Source organism: Rhinopithecus roxellana, chromosome 19 (genome assembly GCF_007565055.1).
Source record: "Rhinopithecus roxellana isolate Shanxi Qingling chromosome 19, ASM756505v1, whole genome shotgun sequence".
In the NCBI taxonomy this organism is placed as follows: domain Eukaryota; kingdom Metazoa; phylum Chordata; class Mammalia; order Primates; family Cercopithecidae; genus Rhinopithecus; species Rhinopithecus roxellana.
The window spans coordinates 21647816-21667497 of NC_044567.1; the positions used below are offsets into that span (position 1 = coordinate 21647816).

Sequence of the window (19682 nt, forward strand, 5' to 3'; positions counted from 1 at the left end):
AGAGGGAAGGATGAAAAATTGAAGAGAAAAAAATCACAGAAACAGTCTGACGCCAAATAACAGGCCTTCCAGAAAGAGAGAGGAGAGAGAGAAAGGAAACACAGGGGAGAAAGTAAAAAACAAAATAATTTCAAGAGGATTTTCTAGGACTGAAAGACATGAATTTCTAGATTAAAAAGGCCCTCCAAGTGCTCCGGACAACAGACAAAAACAGATCTATTCTATGGTACATCATTATGAAATTTCAGAATTCTGTGGACAAAGTCTGCAGTTTCCAAAAAGGAAAAAAAAAAAAAAAAAAAAAAAAGCAAGATCTAGAATCAGAACAACTTCTGGCTTACCAATTGCAACTTTAGAAGATGAAATACAATGTAACATTCTATAGAATTCTACATAAAAAGGATCGATCGTGATGACAGAATAAAGGTATTTTCAGACAACTGAAATCTAAAAAAATTTACCTCCCACACACCCCTTCTCAGCAAGCTATGAGAGGATGTGCAACACAAATTGGAAGTAGCCAAGAAAGACTCTGGAATAGGGGATCCACAGAAGCAAGAAGTTAAGGTAACCCCCAGTATGATGGTGACGGCAGATCCCAGCATGACAGCTGGATACCTGAAAAGGTATCCAGGCCAGATGAGAGCAGGTCGAAAAGCTCTGGGAGGGACTTCTTAAGGAACATCAACTAGCATAATATTTGATGCAACTTAAGACTTGAGAAGAGATTTAGCTACCTGGAGAAAAGTTTGGGCTTGAATTACTACACAGAAACTCAACAAACAAAAATGTAACAATCAACTCTAGAAAACAAAACGATGTGTGGGAAAGGAAAATAATCATTATTTATTACGTGGCTCAGCTGTGAAAAGTGTTTATAGACATAATAAATACTGAACACTGATCTAACCAAACTACAACATAACCACAAAGCGGCAAATTAACAACCTAACCAGAAAGTATGCATGAGTATAGCAGGAGTAAGAGCTAAATCTTCATTTTTATAAAGGGCAGTCAACAGGTAATGCCTAAAACTGAAAACTCAAGTAGAAACAAACCATGTTAATTAGAGAAATCCATGGATTCAAAACAAAAACAAAAACAAAAAAGGTACAACAAAATAACTTAAAATATAATTGTTGCTTCAGGAGAAATGGTTATGGCACAGCCATGATACAAGCAGCAGACTACTGGTTTTCATAACAAGCTTCCTAGAATTATCTGACTCTTTAAACTGTATATATGTATTGGATACAAAGTTTAAAAGGAGGGCACAGCAGCTCATGCCTGTAATCTTAGCACTTTGGGAGGCCAGAGCAGGAGGATCACTTGAGGCCAGGAGTTTGAGATCAGCCTGGGCAACATGGTGGGCAACCCCATCTCTACCTCCTCCCCTCCCCCGCAAGAAAAGGAAAATGTCCAAGACAAACAAAAAATCTGGTTGAGACAGGAACAATTCCAGGAATTAAAATGACTCTACAAAAACAACAAAAAAACTTTAAATTTACATAATATACTTTTATTAGTTATATAGAAAAGGAACACTCAGGAATCAAAAGACCCCTTAAAGACTAAAAATATGATTTAAAAAGAAAACTTCAGGCTGGGCATGGCAGTTCACACCTGTAATCCCAGCATTTTGGGAGGCTGAGGCAGGAGGATCACTTGAGCCCAGGAGCTCAAGACCAGCTTGGGCAACAGAGTGAGACCTCATCTCTACTAAAAATTTTTTTAAAATTTGCCAGGCATGGTGGCACACACCTGTAGTCCCAGTTACTTGGGAGGCTGAGGCAGGAGCATCTCTTGAGCCCAGGAGTTCAAGGCTGCAGTGAGTTATGATCACATTACTACACTCCAGCCTGGGCAACACAGCAAGGCCCTGTCATAAAATAAAATAAAATAAAATATGAACTTAGCAGCTTAAAAATAACTTAAAAATTAATTTAAAAATATCTGGAAATCAGCTTCAAAAATCTTTCAGAACATAAACATGGTAAAATCACAAGAAGATGGAAAATGAAAAATAACACATAAGAGACACACTAATCCAGGCTTAAAATCTAAGAGAACAGAGAAAATGAAAGGAAGAAAATTATTAAAGAAATATTAGAAAAGATATTCCCAAAACTGAAGGACCCCAGTCTTCATACTTACTAAGGTAAATGTTTAGCATAATAAAAATGACCCATACTTAGACATCTCTTCAGGTAATTTCAGAAAATCAAGAATAAAGACAGCCTGGGGAACACTGCAAGACCCCATCTCTACAAAAAAGAAAAAAGAAAAAAATTAGCTGGACGTGGTGGCATGTACCTGATGCCCAGCTACTTGGGAGGCCGAAGTGGGAGGGTCACTTGAGCCCAAGAGTTCAAGGCTGCAGTGAGCCACGACTGCACCACTGCACTCCAGCCTGGGCAAGAGACGAAGGCCCTCTCTCAATAAAAAATAAAAATACAAGAAAAAATAACCAAGAAAAGATCCCAAACATGTCCAGAGATAAAAATAAGTCATCTACAAAGGAATGAGATTCATACCTTGTCACTGGAAAACACTGGGATGGTAGAAGACAATAAGGCATATAGTAGGCTGAATAATGGTCCCCCAGAGATATCTACATCCTAAACCCCAGAACATACGAATGTGGCTTTGTCAGTAACATATTAAAAAGTCAAAAGGGGCCGGGCGCAGCGGCTCACGCCTGTAATTCCAGCACTTTGGGAGGCTGAGGCGGGCGGATCACGAGGTCAGGAGATCAAGACCATCATGACTAACACAGTGAAACCCCGCCTGTACTAAAAATACAAAAAGTTAGCCGGGCGAGGTGGCGGGTGCCTGTAGTCCCAGCTACTCGGGAGGCTGAGGCAGGAGAATGGCATGAAACCAGGAGGCAGAGCTTGCAGTGAGCCAAGATCGGGCCACTGCACTCCAGCCTGGGCGACAGGGCAAGACTCCATCTCAAAAAAAAAAAAAAAAAAAAAGTCAAAAGGACTTTGCAGATATAATTAAGTTAAGGATCTTGAGATTATCCTGGATAAGCCAGGTGGTCCAATGTGATCTCAAGGGTCCTTATAAGAGGAAGACAATAGGGTCAGAGTCAGGAAAGGAGAGGTTGGAGAGATGGAATTGCTGGTTTTAAAGATGGAAGAGGACCATGAGCAAAGAATGTGGCCACCTATAAAAGCTGGAAAAGGCAAGCAAACAGATTTCTCCTAGAGCCTCCAGGAATAAAGCCCTGCTGACACCTTGATTTTAGGACTTGTGACCTCCAGAACGATATGATAATCAGTGTATGCTGTTAAGTCACCAAGCTTGCGGTAATCTGTTACAGCAGCAAGAAGAAACCAGTAACAGGCAATACTTTCTAATTCTGAGGGAAAGTACTTTTCAATCTAGAAAGGTCTACCCAATCAAACAAGAATATATCAAGGAGGAATGAGGGCAGAATATTTTCAAACCTACGAGAACTCAGATAACTTACTCTGGATGCATGTTTGGCAGCAAATTGACAGAGTAAACTGAGATAACAGAAGAGAGCCTGAAAACCCAAAAGCTGTAGCTCTCTTCAGAAGAGCAATGAAAGAGAGGCCCAAGAGTACAGCTGTGCATTACTCCCAGAGAACAACCAGCTCAAAGTGGAAAATTTAACACAAGGGATGGCATGATGTAAAGTTTAGGAAAAAAAGGATTGAGATGATAAAACTGAGCTACAAGGGTGGGGGGCAAAAAATTACAAAACTAAGGGGAAAAAAACAATAAATTAATAGGAAGCAAACAGAAAATAGCATGATTTTAAGCAGGTAATGGAGAGCAACTAAAAACTTGAACTAAACTAGGAATATTCTCCTTTGAGTGGACTAGGAGCCATGACTGAAAAAAAGGGAAGAAAATACAATTTTCCAATTCTTCCCTGTCCCAGCAGTCTACCTTATTTACATGGTAATTACACTGTAAATGCAGTTTGTTGGTGTTTTTGTTTTGTTTTGTTTTGTTTTGTTTTAAAGACAGAATCTTGCTCTTTCACCCAAGCTGGAGTGCTACGGCGCGACCTTGGCCCACCACAACCTCCGCCTTCTGGGTTCAAGCGATTTTCCCGCCTCAGCCTCCTGAGTAGCTGGGATTACAGGCACCCACCACCATGAGATGGTCCACATTGCTATCTAAGGCACTCTTGTGCACTGGCCCCATCTCCACTCCATCCCCACTCACCCACCATAGGACGTTGTAACAGCAGATGTCCCCCTCTCCTGCATCAATTTATCCCTCTCTGCTGGGTCACTCCTATCAACATACAAACATGGTAATATTTTACCTTAAAAAAAAAAAAAAAACAAGCAAAACACCCCTCTCATGACCACATCCTTCACCATCTAATGTCCCATCTCTCTGCTCCCCTTTAAAGCAACAACCCTTCAAAGAGTTGCCTATACTTTAATGTTTCATTTTCCCCCATTCTCTCTCTTTTTTTTTCTTTTTTAAAATTAATTTTTAAAAATTGAGATGCGGGTCTCACTATGTTTCCCAGGCTGGTCCTGAACTCCTGGGCTCAAGTGATCTGTCCACCTGGGCCTCCCAAAGTGCTAGGGTTATAGGCATGAGCCACTGTGCCCAGCCACTCCATTCTCTCTTAAACCCATTCCAGTCAAGCCTGTAAGCCTACCAGTCTGCCAAACTTCATCAAGGTCAAGGATGCCCACCATGTTGCTAGATAAGTCAATTCTCAATTCTCATCTTACTTCTGTTAGCAGCAGTCTCACCTTTCATATCAGAGAATAAATAAGTCAAGACATAAAGATATAAACAAAATATCTAAAATTACAGAAGTAAAACAAATAAAATGTTAGTCAAAGGAGTACTGTCTTCCTGAAGGCTTCTGTATATTTATCTTACTCCTGTGTGATTTTAATAAAACAATTTAAGAACAGGTTTTAAGACATAAACAACAGAGTATCATCTTATGCAGCAGTTGGGTTCTAAAGTCTGAGCATAAAGCAAAAAGTCAAGTTTTGACAAAACCATTGTGAAAATGCCTTATACTGTACATAATGGATATTATTGTGTGAAAGATAGCATTGTGCTATCTTTCAATAAGTTCAACACAGCCAGTCCTTACCCTCGAACATTAGCCCACAGAGCACTTTGTCAATTAAACACAGATGATTCCATTTAGGGACCGTCCTGTACAAAGACTGCATGCTGTAACTTTAAGCACTAGATTAATATTCTGCTAATCGATGCTCACTAAAGAGGTACCCAAGAACAAAAAATAACCAAGGTAATAAAAGAATCCGCCTGCCATCTCGTGCATACTCTACGCTCACTGAATAAAGTGGCAGGCAGAATTAATGGCACTATATAAACAGTTTCTCTCTCCTTGGTTTTTGTTTTGTTTTGTTTATTTTGAGACAGAGTTTCGCTCTTGTCACCCAGGCTGGAGTGTAATGGCGCGATCTTGGCTCACTGCAACCTCTACCTCCCGGGTTCAAACGATTCTCCTGCCTCAGCCTCCCCAGTACCTGGGATTACAAGCGTCCATCACCACTCCCAGCTCATTTTTTGTATATTTCATAGAGAGGGGGATTTCACCATGTTGGCCAGGCTGATCTCAAACACCTGACCTCAGGTGATTTGCCCACCTCGGCCTCCCAAAGTACTGGGATTACAGGCATGAGCCACCATGCCCAGCCTCTCCATCTTCTTTTGGCCAGGTGCATATAGTTATGTTTGAGTTAATTAAATGTACACATAAAGAGGCACCATTGTACAATGATAAGTACAACTTCACCATGAATATAGTGACACAGTGATCCTACTATGGAGCTACTAGCTACTCCAAGTCAGGGCTACTTTCTTATCTAACTCATTACTATTAAAATTTATTTTTCTGAGCTACTCTGGGCCACTCTGCCTATGCGATAGCCCTGCTCTATGGAGCAGTCAAAAAAAAATTTTTTTTTCTGGTGCTGAAGACAACTCTCACTCCTAAGAAACCCAACCCCAAAACAACTCTCACTCCTAAGAAACCCAGCCCCAAAACAGTGAAATGTATTTTCTAGCTAGATTGGTATCAGTAGTTTTTAAGCTGCGCTTAGCTCCCATGGGTCTGTGACCCATTTAGGGCTTATACTCTCAGGGTAGGTAGAATCAGTGCATAAGAATCTGACATGATACTCCCCTCCTCATTCCACCACTTGGTGACTTTGGAAAAGTTCTTGCTCTGTGATCCAGCTTTACTCTCAACATTATATAAATGCCTAATTAACTAAATTGGACAAAGTAGTAGCTCAAAAGGGACAAAAAGTCTTCCTACACAGAACTCACTCTCTAATAAATGGATAAAACATGGCATATGTTATTTAAATGCTAACAGGTATTATATAAATATCAAACAGAAACTTATCAAGAAATGATTGCCTTCATTTCCCACCTACAGTTTAGGAAAAAAAGATCAATAATACCTTGTGGAGGCAGGAGTGTAGGAAAACAACTATTACAGATGAGAATTTAAATTGTTACAATTCTTCCAGGGGCTACTTAGGCAATATATTCCAAGAGCCTTTTTAAAAAAACAATGTACAAGGCCTGGCACTGTGGCTCATGCCTGTAATCCCAGCATTTTGGGAGGCTGAGGCAGGCAGATTTATCTACCTGAGGTCAGGAGTTCAAAACCAGCCTGGCCAACATAGTGAAACCCAGTCTCTACCAAAAATACAAAAATTAGCCAGGCGTGGTGGCGGATGCCTGTAATCCCAGCTACTCAGGAGGCTGAGGCAGGAGAATTGCTTGAACCCAGGAGGTGGAGGTTGCCGTGAGTCAAGATCCTGCCATTGCACTCCAGCCTAGGTGACAAGAGTGAAAACTCCGTCTCAAAAAAAAAAAAAAAAAAAAAAATCAATGTACAAGTCCTTTGTCCCAGCAACTACATTTCCAGGGAATGTAGATCTGTGCAATACGATACAGTATCCACTAGTTACATATGGCTACTAAGCACTCAAAATGTGTCTAGTCCCAATTGAAATGAACTGTGATTACAGGATATACTCTGGATTTCAAAGACTTAACATGAAAAAAGGAATGTAAAATATCTCATTAAGATTTTTATATTGATCACATTGAAATTATAATATTTTTGATATATTGGGTTAAATAAAATGTCTAAAATTAATTTTACCTGTTTCTTTTTTAAAATGTGGTTATTAAAAATTTTTAATTACATGTGGCTTGCATTATATTTCTACTGGACAGTGCTATTTTTAGACAAACTGCACAAATATATATGTACAAGGATATTTATCAAAGCATGTTTTATACAAGTGAAAAGCTAGAATAAACCTAAGCACCCATCAATACAGATTGGCTAACTAAATTGCAGTAAATCTATAAAAAGGAATACTTTAACTCCTAAAAATGCTGATGTACATTTAAATATACTGACATGAAATATTAAGCAGGAAAAACAAGCCTGAAAATAGTACATATTTATATGATTCCATTTTTTGTTTTAAAAAGTGTGTGGTGTGTGTGTGTGCACGCAAAAAGGTCTGGAAGGATATTCATCAAAATGACAACTATGGTTATCTCTGGGCAGTAGGATTACAGCTAATCCTTATCTTCTTCTTTATGCTTCTATGTATTTTCCAATCTTTGAAATAAGCATGACATACTTTTATAATTAGAATGCTGAAGTTATTTTCAAAAATGATAGCCATCAGCTGAAGCAAAGAGATCAATCTTACATCATCTTGGCTAGATGAAGTCTGCAGCAATAAGGGTCCTTAAGCCTACACAATGTTACAATTAGTGGGGGTTGCAAGTGCCTTTGTCCCAAGCAATACTTAAACCCATCCCAAGTAATTAAAAATATTTCAAGGTTCTACAGAACATTGTGAGAACTTTGCCATGAACCCATAAAGTGTTAATTGAGAGAACTCTGAAATAAGTGTTTATGGATTTTTCACCTAAGGCAACTAAGTAATTTAAAACGGGGGGATTTTGGTGATAAAATTAGTCGCCTCTGGGACAGGGTGCTGGGCTGCAGGGGCACAGGATTATCACTGTATAGTCTTTAGCATTTTTGAACCATGTGAATGTACTGCCTACTTAAAAATAAGTAAAACTTTAAAAACAAAACATTATCAAGACTCCATGATTGCCCATAGCTTATGCAAAATTTAAAACATTATTCTTTAAGGTGTCTATTATTGTTAAGGACAAATTACCATTAAAAGTTTTAGTCTAGCCGGGAGCGGTGGCTCATGCCTGTAATCCCAGCACTTTGGGAGGCTGAGGCAGGCAGATCTCGAGGTCAGGAGTTCGAGACCAGCCTGGCCAACATGGTGAAACCCCATCTCTACTAAAAATACAAAAATTAGCTGGGTGTGGTACCACATGCCTGTACTCCCAGCTACTCTGGAGGCTGAGGCAGGAGAATCACTTAAATCCAGGAGGCGGAGACTGCAGTGCACCAAAGTCGCGCCACTGCACTCCAGCCTGGGTGACAGAGCAGGACTCCATATCGGAAAAAAAAAAAACAAAATTTTAGTCTAGTCAAGTCGAAATAATTGGGGCTCTTAGGGAAGGACCACAAAGATATAAGAGGGTAAGTATGAAGTGGGAAGATGACAGGGTGCAAACAAAATATAATTTATTAATAGTGAAATTTGTTTTCATACTCTTAGGCAAGTAAAAAATCTGAATACTTCCTCTGTATTTATATTACATTATACTGTGTTCTTGGATGTTTTGCTTATGGGAAATATCAAAATGTCAACCATTGTTCCTATTAAAAGTCTTTAATGATATTGCATTTTAGACCTGTAATGAAACATGGTGCTCACTGCAGTTTGTAATGCATCTCATTAAATACATTAATAACATGCATTTCACTAAAAGGTCAACTTATTATGACTGAAGTTTAGCTTTCCTTTAATCACTTCATTTAAAGCTATAGAACAAACTCTGAAAAAGATAGTAGAGTACCTGTTACAGAAACACTCTCTAGGACCTTTCGCCTTAAAGAAAAGAAAAAAAACAAAAAAGACACGTACTCACAATTTTCCCACCCATCCAAATCAGTCATTTTTTTTGTTTGTTGGTTTGTTTGTTTGTTTTTTTGAGAGAGTCTCGCTCTGTCGCCCAGGCTGGAGCGCAACGGTGTGATCTCCGCTCACTGATAACCTCTGCCTCCTGGGTTCAAGCAATTCTCCCACCTCAGCCTCCCAGGTAGATGGGATTACAGGCACCCACCATCATGCCTGGCTAATTTTTGTATTTTTGTAGAGACAGGGTTTCACTATGTTGGCCAGGCTGGTCTTGAACTCCGGACCTCTGGTGATCCACCCACCTTGGCCTCCCAAAGTGCTGACATTAAAGGCGTGAGCCACCACACCCGGTCTGTATGTTTGTTCTTTTTTTGAGACAGAGTTTTGCTCTTATTGCCCAAGGCTGGAGTGCAGTGGGGCAATCTTGCCTCACTGCAACCTCCACCTCCCAAGTTTAAGAGATTCTCCTGTTCAGCCTGAGTAGCTGGGATTATAGGCGCCTGCCACCACACCCAGCTAATTTTTTGTATTTTCAGTAGAGACGGGGTTTCACAATGTCAGTCAGGTTGGCCTCCAACGCCTGACCTCAGGTGATCCTCCCACCTTGGCCTCCCAAAGTGCTAGGATTACAGGCATGAGCCACCATGCCAGGCCAGTTATGTTCATTAAGAAATTACTGTTAATGTTTTTATGTGGGATTATGGTATAATTTTTTAAAATCCTTATCTTTTGAACATACGTGCTGAAAATTTTACTGATGAAAGGATGTGTATTATTTGCTTCAAAATAATCCAGAAAGTGAGCAAAGTTGGTATAGCTACAGATGAAATAAGCTTGACCATGAATTGATTATTGCTTAAGCTGGTGAAGGCATGTGGGGGTTCATTGTGCTATTTGTCTACTTTTATATAAGTTTGATATATCCCATAATGGAAAGTTTTAAATAACTCATGGTGAGATTTCCTTAAGTAACTTCCCTTCTTCCTTACATATCATTGCCACCAACATAAAAGACACTTCTTAACACAGTAGAACGTTTTAAAAGAAAGAGAAAAGGCCGGGCGCGGTGGCTCATACCTGTAATCCCAGCACTTTGGGAGGCCAAGGCAGGCAGATCATGAGGTCAGGAGTTTAGGACCAGCCTGGCCAGTATGGTAAAATCCCGTCTCTACTAAAAAAAAAATTACAAAAATTAGCCGGGTGTGGTGGCACGCACCTGTACTCCCAGCTACCCAGGAGGCAGAGACAGAAGAAGTGCTTGAACCTGGGAGGCAGAGGCTGCAGTGAGTCGAGATCGCACCACTGCACTCCAGCCTGGGTGACAGAGTGAGACTCCGTCTAAAAAAAAAAAGAAAAAAGAGAAAAAAGAAAGACGGAAAAAGCAAACCTTTTTAGAGAAATGGTTTTGTGCACAGAAAATCCCTTAATTTTGTTAAGATTACTCCATGACTTACCACACATGCAGCTACTAAAATATCAGACAATGTCTTTGAAATCACTTCCACAGTTCAAGTTTAAATTACCAACATGTAACACCAGGTGACTGGGGACTAAGTTTATATGTTTGGGGTAGTGTGTGGAGAGGAAGGAGATATTCATTTAGTTTCTGAAAAGTAGAGTTTAGGGTGCTGAAGCTACAAAGGCATGGTACTCAGGAGTTTACTGGGGCTAGAATAGAGCTGGAAGTCTGTTATTTTAGAGGCAATAGTTAGGGCTATCAGAGTAAGTGACAGTGCCAAGGAGAGACTATATTGAGAAAACACAACCTGAGGACGGCATTCTAAATGGAATGAAATTTACGTTGAGAGGATACAAAAAAAGCTAGAGAAGAGATCAGAAAGGTAGGAGAACCCAAACAGCACAGGTAGTGTCACCAAACCAAAGTATTTCAAGGAAAAGTTAAACACTTCAAGGAGGTAGTAGCTGGCTATGGCAATAAGGAAATCTGCAGCCATCTTTCCATAGTGTCATAAGAGGCCAACACTGCATTGTAAGTATTAGTAAACTACAACACTTTACAGAACAATTAGTTAAATTATATAAAGAATCCAAATACTAATAAAAAAGTAAAAAACACTGAAGACTAGTGATGCTCAGTTACACTGATAACTATTGAGTGATTGCTCACATGGTCGAATACTGCCAAATGCCTCTTTGAGCAGAAGATAATACTAGTACCTGACATTCATGGTGAGATGTGTGCCAGACACTGTGCTAATGCTTTCTATTGATTATGTCCTTTAATCCTCACAACCATATTATCCCCATTTTACTGTGAAGTTAAGTAACTTGCCCAAGGTCACATGGCTAATCCATTGCTGAGATGAAATCTAAACCAAGCCGGTCTGACTTTAACTACTCTGTAAGACCAAGCAAATTGAAAAGAGATTTAATTAAAGACAATAAGTTCCAGTGTTTGTTCTGGGGTTGGTACAAATTCAGCCTATGTTCCACATCAGCTATATAGCACAGTATAAATAGGTCATCCAGAGTAATGTGACCAAGAATTTTCTCTCTCTCTTTTTTTTTGGGGGGGGGGGGGGGGGGGACAGAGTTTCACTCTTGTCACTTAGACTGGAGTGCAATGGCATGATCTCAGCTCACTACAACCTTTGCCTTCCGGGTTCAAGTGATTCTCCTGCCTCAACCTCCCAAGTAGCTGGGACTACAAGTGCACACCACCATACCTAGCTAATATTTGTATTTTTAGTAAAGATGGTATTTCACCATGCTGGCTAGGCTGGTCTCAAACTCCTGACCTCAAGTGATCCGCCTGCCTCAGCCTCCCAAAGTGCTGGGATTATAAGCGTAAGCCACCATGCCTGGCCAAGAATTTTTTTTTTTTTTTTTGAGACGGAGTTTCGCTCTTTTCGCCGAGGCTGGAGTGCAATGGCACAATCTTGACTCACTACAGCCTCCGCCTCCCAGGTTCAAGCGATTCTCCTGCCTCAGCCTCCCGAGTAACTGAGATTACAGGCGCCCACCATCACACTTGGCTAATTTTTGTATTTTTAGTAGAGACGAGGTTTCACCACGTTGGCCAGGCTGGTCTTGAACTCCTGACCTCAGGTGATCAGCCCACCTCAGCCTCCCAAAGTGCTGACATTACAGGCGTGAGCCATTACACCCTGCCAAGAATTTTTCTTAAACTCTGTTTATCAAAACAGGGGAGTATACAACATATTATGTCATATTGCCACAAGAAGACCAAAAGAGACAAAAATTAGCTACTCTTCAAATGCACACAAATTCTCATTATTAGAAAACTCCCTACCCTCTCATCTTAGGATATGTGATACCAAAGTTCCTTTCTTCTCCCTCCTCCACCACAACCCACCCTGTCAGATTAATAGATGCTGTCAGATTAAATGAGGTTCATCAATGAGGTAGAGGCAATTGGTTAAGTACAAAAAAGAGTAAAAAGATCAGAACAAAATAAAAGTGAAATAACATTGCAGTGATTAAAGACACTAAATGGGCTGGGTATGGTGGCTCACACCTATAATCCCAGCATTTTGGGGAGGCTGACACAGAAGGATCATTTGAAGAAACCAGGAGTTTTGAGACCAGCCTGGTCAACATAGTGAGACCCTATTTCTACAAAAAAAGAAAAAATTAGTCAGGCATGGTGGTTCATGCCTGTAGTACCAGCTACTCAGGGGGCTGAGGCGGGAAGATCGCTTGAACCCAGGAGTTCAAGGTTGCAATGAGCTGTGATCACACTACTGCACTCCAGCCTGGGCAACAGAGCAAGACCCTGTCTCATAACAAAAAGAAATTAAATCGTATCCAAGAATATGTGTCTATTATACTGGATACTGACTAACCCCTAAAATATCTGTGTTTTAAGATGAATTTTTTAAAATGAAAAAGGCTCAAGCAAAAAGAATGAGTAACAAAATGAAAAATGCCTTATCGTGAAACATTTAAAACATTTAATCTAGAGCAGTCTAGGTTTCATTCCAAAGGCATATCAGGAATTAGGGTACTAGGGCACTACACATAGCAGGGAAGTGCTCCAAAAATCTCAAAAAACTTGAAAACCATCAATCTGTCATCTATTTGAGAGGAAAAGGAGGCAAAGACAGGGGAGGGGATATAAACGGCCCACCTCACCCTCACAGGCTACACAAGGTTCCTGGAAGGACTGCCCAGACTTCCCACAAGGGAAGAAGCAGACTTCAAGTGTGGCAGGACACAAAACCCAAAAACTGGACTCTAGGAAGCCATTCCTAATTACACCAGATATTCACCTACGAGAAACGTTCCAAATTAGATATCCTCCTCAGGTCACTTCCAACTCTAACTCCATGAAACCAAAAAAACAAGTTTTAAAGAGCAAATGAAAACACAAAGTCTCAGCATGCAAGTAAGACATGTTGATCCCAGCTGAGCACAGAAGCTCACGCCTGTAATCCCAAAACTTTGGGAGGCCAAGGTGGGTGGACTGCTCGAGCCCAGGAGTTCTAGACCAGCCTGGGCAACACAGACTGTCTCTCTTTAAAAAAAAAAAAAAAAATAGATAGAGATAGAGATAGAGATAGAGATAGAGATGGATAGATAGATAGATAGATAGATAGATAGATAGATAGATAGATAGATACAGATCTCAAACACAGCGCACTCACCCTAAATCTCCCTGTGCCCCAGTCCTTCAGTGCCACTGGGTACACAGGCAAGCAGCACACAGGAAGCAGTGTGGTGCAGAGGGAAGATTCCTACATCGTAAGGCAGAAAAGTTGGAGCTTCATCTCTGCCACACAAATAAGCTCTGCAACTTTGGGCAAGTCATTCTAGGTCTCAATTCTCTCATGTGTAATATGAAGACACTGGGAACCAAATAGTCTCTCAATTCCTTTTCTCTTCTAGAATTATTTATAGCTGAGTAATTCTCCTCTAAAATGTGTTCCTCCCTTGGCAGTATCACCCTTCCTCACTCTATGCCACTTGAAGAAAGATATAAATAAGATCATCTTAGCACATTGTTCTAAAAACCTCTCAAACATAGGAAGCATCTTTTAAACACAGATACAACCAAGTTTAATGAGCTGAGTTAGACATTCTTTTTCTCCCTTTCTACATCAGTGGGTTTTCAAACAGCTTTAAACAGGGCCAAGCTCAGTAGGTCACATCTGTAATCCTAGCACTTTGGGAGGCAAAGGTGGGAGGGTTGCTTAAGGCCAGGAGTTTGAGACTGGCCTGGACAACACAGTGAGACCCTGTCTCTACAGGCACGGTGGTACATGCTTGTGGTCCCCGCTACTTGGGAGGCTAAGGTGTGAGGATCACTGAGGTGGGAGGATCGCTTGAGCCTAGGAGGCCAAGGCTGCAGTAAGCTGTGATAGCGCCATTGTACTTGAAACTGAGCAACAGAGCAAGACTCTGTCTCAAAAAAAGAAAGAAAAAAAAAAGAAGCAACTTGGAAAGCCAAGGGGGATAGAGAGGGGAGAGCAAGGGCAGATGAGAAGAAAGCACAATAAACATGGCTCAAGCTCCCAGTCCACTTCAGTCAAAGCTGTCTTCATTTGACAAAGTGGTTCTAAGTATCCCAACAGAACATAAGTATTCTTACTATTTTTCAGTGCGCTGGAAAATTCTGGGCCACCTTTGTCCTTGAACAATGGGAAAACATCTGGTTGAGGAAGTTGGTTGGTGGTCAACAGAGCTTTTTGTAGTTTGATCCTTCCTTCCAAGAGCTGGTCCCACAGTGCTGAAAAAGAAAAGAGAATCCCATTCCTCAATAATAAGATGCTCTGGGGGTGAGACGGTAGGGGCGGGGAAGAACAGGAAACCACACCAGTCTCCAAGCACTGCAGCTTTAGCACTTTAATGCCATGGAAACAAATATTCTCTATTATAAAAAATAAATTCAGTATCCATGAAGCAAGTATTTGCTACAGCAGAGTGGGAACGCTAAAACCCAAGGAGAGAAGAAAACACTCTTCTCTTCAATCTTCCCCAGTTGCAGGCAGTACTAGAGCAGAACCAGTTAAGCAGATCAGTGCAGAAATGGCTGGCTAAGCATACAGGAATAGGGCTTTAGGCCTCTAGGTAAGTGGGGCATGTCACAAACTAATTGAAAGGACACAGGAGACAGAGAAGAGCCAAAAACAAACAAATGAAAAGTAGACCAAATGCAGATACTTTGAAAAACAGGCAATCAGCAAAACCATGTACAAACCTATCTGGTTCTTCACGGCTCTTCCTTTCTCCACTTCCTCAGAAACTCTGATACTGGAGAAGGTCATCACCACACCATCATCCTCACTGTTTCTATCTCCAGCCCTGTCTTCCTCACTCTCGCCTTGGAAGTCTTCCTCATCATCCCCTTCTTCCATGCCACTCTCTTCGTCTTCCTCCTCCTCCTCACTGCTCCCAAGGTCATCCATTCCCTCAGTAAACTTCTCAAAGTCACTGATGCTCTGGACACTGAAGCCCGGTGTTTTTGCAGAGTGGCGTCTGCTCTTCTTGCTCTTGTTCTCCCTATGACCACCACACTCTTGTTCCTCAGCAGCACCCAGGTCATCCTCATCAGATTCCTCCAGATCCAGTCCCTCTGAATCTTCATCTCCAGACCCTTCCTCATCAGGTATTTCCTCGTCTAAACAAGAAGAGAGGGAAGAAAGAGAAAAATGGGCGTTACCTGGAGAAAATACCAAGCCATAGAATTCATTTCAACTAAAGCACTGTGGCATCAGGGGGGAAAATATCTTACTGTACTCAATTCAACAATATATTTATTACATATCTACAATCTCTAAAATGGCTAAGGGAGAAGCAAAGATGAATAGAACATGGGTCCTACCCTAACAAAAGGAGCTAGTGGGAAAGACAGACTCACAAAATTACAACTCAAGGAAGAATCAGAAGTGCTTTGACAAAATTTCAATAACCCAGAAGAGTGAGAAATTTTAACTGTGGGGCAAGTGAATTTAAGTTAAGCTCTAAGGAAGAGCTAGCATTTGGTCCGGCCCTTGAAGAACAGTAAGATTTCAACTGGTGTTAGAGAATTACGAGTTTTCCCAAACATGATCTGAAAAAATGTACAATCTATCACACTCATGTGCCCTATTTACTAAATACTTATTAAGCACTCACTATGAGCCAGGGGCTAAGGAAAGACAAAGAGAATTTAATACCTGCAGGGAGGAGTTCATGGTCTGGTGGGAGGGGTAGATATGCACGCCAATAATTATATTACAACATCATTAGTACACAGTGTATGGAGATGGAACCACCTAACTCTCCTGGAAAGATGGGGGATGGTTTCATGTGGAGAAGGAGACATTATAATTTTACTTATGAAGCATAAGGGAATGAAGAGAGAAGAAAAACAGGAAACCGCACTGGAGTGCAGGATGCACAAAGAAGTGATGGGAGATGAGACTAGAAAGTTGCTCAGAAACCACATCAGGAAGGGTCTTGTCTTTGATGAGGACTCTGAACTTGATCCTATAGTAGATAGAGTGCTAGTGAAGGCTCCTGGTTTTACTTATGCTTAGAGTATCATCTGATACTTAGAGGTTTTTACAGTTTATCCAGTCTGTTCCACGGTAGAACATAAAAGCCCCATGTGTTTCAAGTATGATTCTAAGATAGACCAGTTTCTCAAAACTTTCTTCAATAAAATAAAGATTTTAGGAAAGCATGATGGGTCTTCAGTGCTTCTTTAAAGAGGTATATATAAATATAAACTTAAGACACAAAGCTGCCAAAAATACAAATACAGAAACTCAGTGCCAAAACAGTAAACAGAAATGATTATTTAAATTCTTTGAATGTACGCCATTTCTCAGATTAAGAAACATTCATAGAGTTTACTACATTGTACATCTTGGAATGAGACGGCCTTCATTTGAATCCTGTTTCTTCCGCTTACTAACTATATGACCTTGAGCAAAGTTACATAACCAACTTTTCCCTCAATTTCCTTATCTGTAAAATAGGGCTAAGTAGTAATAACTTTCTGGGCGATTGGGAGGATTAAATTAGGTGATACATGTAGTGATAATGGTGATAATTTTTTATAAAAATTTGTCTAATTCCAGGTGATGTTACAACATTTTTTTTTTTTGAGGACTCACTGAGTCCCAGGCTCTTAGAACTCAAATTATAGAGCTAAACTCAGTGCCTGACGCATGGTGAGAACTCAATAATATTATCATATTTGTCTCATGATTGGTCCCTTTATCAGTCTCCAGGCAAATATGAAATGAGCTTATCAGGAGCTCCCAGAACTACATCAAGGACTAAATCATAGCTATCATAACCTAAATGATAGTTCCTTGTATATTATCTATGGATTCTCCACAAGATGCCCCTGACCTTTCTAACGGAAAACAAACGACATTCTCTCAATAATCACCATATCTAGCCCCTTCTTCCACTCTGAGAAACTTACAGTTCTTTAAAACTATAAGCGCACAGACTCCTAACTCTTTTGCAGGGAAGAGAAGGATTAGGTGACTTTTTAGAATGGCAAAAAATGAGTTTCACAAATAACTAATATTACACAGTGCTTCAATGCAAGACCTGAAAAACCAAAAGACAGGGGTCACAATTCAAGGGTAACATGCTCATCAGACACAGTGATTTTTCAGCTCATAACCCTCTCCAATAGCCAATATGCACTGCCTTCTCTGTCACTCCATTGTAGGGTGAGTCATTAGTCTGAACATAAGGAGTACAGCAACTGAATCACTCTGGGCTTTAGATTCCTTATGAAGTGAAATGAAGTCATCTCTAAGACCCTTTCTAATACCAAATCAATGGTCTCTCCTAAGATAACAGGTATGGGTGCCTGACCAACACGGACAAACCCTGTCTCTACTGAAAATACAAAATTAGCCGGGCGTGGTGGTGCACGCCTGTAATCCCAGCTACTCGGGAGGCTGAGGCAGGGGACTCGCTTGAACCCCTGAGGTGGAGGTTGCGGTGAGCCGAGATTGCGCCACCGCACTGGCAACAAGAGTGAAACTCGGTCTCAAAAAAAAAAAAAAAAAAAAAAAAAAGGATAACCGGTAGGGGTATGCAGACTAGTCTTGCAGAGATCATGGAGGGTGGTGGGAGGATTTTAACCCTAAAAAAATTAGGGAAGAAAGAGTTCCATGCAAAAACGTCTACTCACCAGACGATCCTGGCAGAGTCTGTTCCCAATGGTCTTCATTCCATGCTTTTCTAGAGGTGGTTCTGCCGCAATACCTTTTGTCTGTGTCCAAGAGGGAGGCTGATGCCAGTTTTCTAATGCTACCCACTGCTAGGAAATCACCTTCCCCATCTTCCCCTTCATCAAACCTGTCAATCACTCTGGCAGCAGTAGCTGTTGGGGGAGGGGGAAAAGGAAACAGAATCTCCAAGTTAGCAGAAATTTTAATGGGAACCCAGGTCGACCCATTCATCTCATACTTGAATGTCCTCTACAAAATCCCCACCAACTTCCAGGAATAGGAAATTCATTCTTTCCCAAAGTAGAACACTGTCTTATTGCTGTTTCTAAACGGAGAGATGACTCCCGGCATATACTAGTGGGATCTATCTCTATGACTTGGATCCTATCAAACTAGTTGAATTCCTCTTCAATGCGTGACAGTCGCTCTAATATCTTAAATCAGCCATCACGTTCTCCCCTCACTCTGTCCCATTCTTTGGGGGAGTTTTCTTTGCTTATTCTGGCTAAACAGCCCCGGGTTCCTTCAACTGATCTTCCTAAGACATGGCTCAGCACTCGCATTTATCCCTCCTTATTCTCCCTTTCTCACACTTTTGACTCAAGTCTAAAGCAGGATTACTCCCAGCTAGACTCTGAACATCAGCTTACAAAACAGCAGTCTCAGTCGTCAGCCACTGAACAAGTGTCTTGAGACTTCAAGAGGCTTAAACAGCACCAGAAAATCCTTCCATCAGTCTCCAACTTAGTTTTTCAGAGCAACCAGAGTTAAAAACACGCGACTTTCTTCTCCCCCTTTCTAACGCAATACCAGAAAGGACATCCTCAAAGCTAACTTCCAACTTGCTAGCAGACTCTCTGGCTCCCTCCAACAGCCCTGGAGCAAGTAAACCCGAAGACCACCTCCTCTCGGCCTGAGCCCTCGATCTGTTCCGCCCATCCGGCCGAGGACCAAGTTTCGAGTGCCTGTGAAAAGAAGCCGAAGCCCTCCTCCCGAGCCCTTGCGGGAGGGGACATTCCTCTGCGCCAAGCGAAAGAACGCAGGCCCGGCGGCCTCGCGCACGCCCCTCCCACGCCGCCCCCGGGCCCCACAGGGCCTGGCCCACTGCTCTGCACGTGGCCTGCCCCAGTCCAGCCTCACCCTCCTCGGGGTCCGCCTCAGGGTCCGCCTCGCTTGGTCGCGGGTTCAACAACTGTTCCAGTTGCAGCGCCAGGGGCTGCGGCCCCGCCATCGTCACCAGCTTCCGGTCCACTCCACTTCGCGCCCTTAAATGTGCTGCCCAAACCCCGGCCCCGACGCTCCCTCCCGGCCGGGTCCTCGTCGCCCAGATCCGATTCCCCAACACCACCAGAGACCGCGCGGAGGCCACCCGACAGCTCGGGACCGGCAACTTCCGGGAGGCGCGCGGGAGGGGGCGGGGCCTGCGCGTCACTGCGGGCGTTGCTAGGATGAAGGCGGAAGCGCGCAGAAGGTTGAA

General features: G+C 41.8%; 1 protein-coding gene across 3 annotated transcripts in view; it reads right to left on the reverse strand.

Moving 5' to 3' along the window:
- The window catches only part of AATF (apoptosis antagonizing transcription factor), a 113189-nt gene extending 93507 nt beyond the window's left edge, over window positions 1–19682 (reverse strand). For all 3 annotated transcript variants that reach the window (XM_010376872.2, XM_010376870.2, XM_010376871.2), the window contains exons 1-4: window positions 19346–19682; window positions 18166–18357; window positions 15220–15639; window positions 14611–14748 (exon numbers count right to left, since the gene is read on the reverse strand). In XM_010376872.2, coding sequence (XP_010375174.2) covers window positions 14611–14748; window positions 15220–15639; window positions 18166–18357; window positions 19346–19436 — 841 coding nt within the window. In that variant the 5' untranslated portion in view covers window positions 19437–19682. The remainder of the gene's footprint in view (window positions 1–14610; window positions 14749–15219; window positions 15640–18165; window positions 18358–19345) is intronic.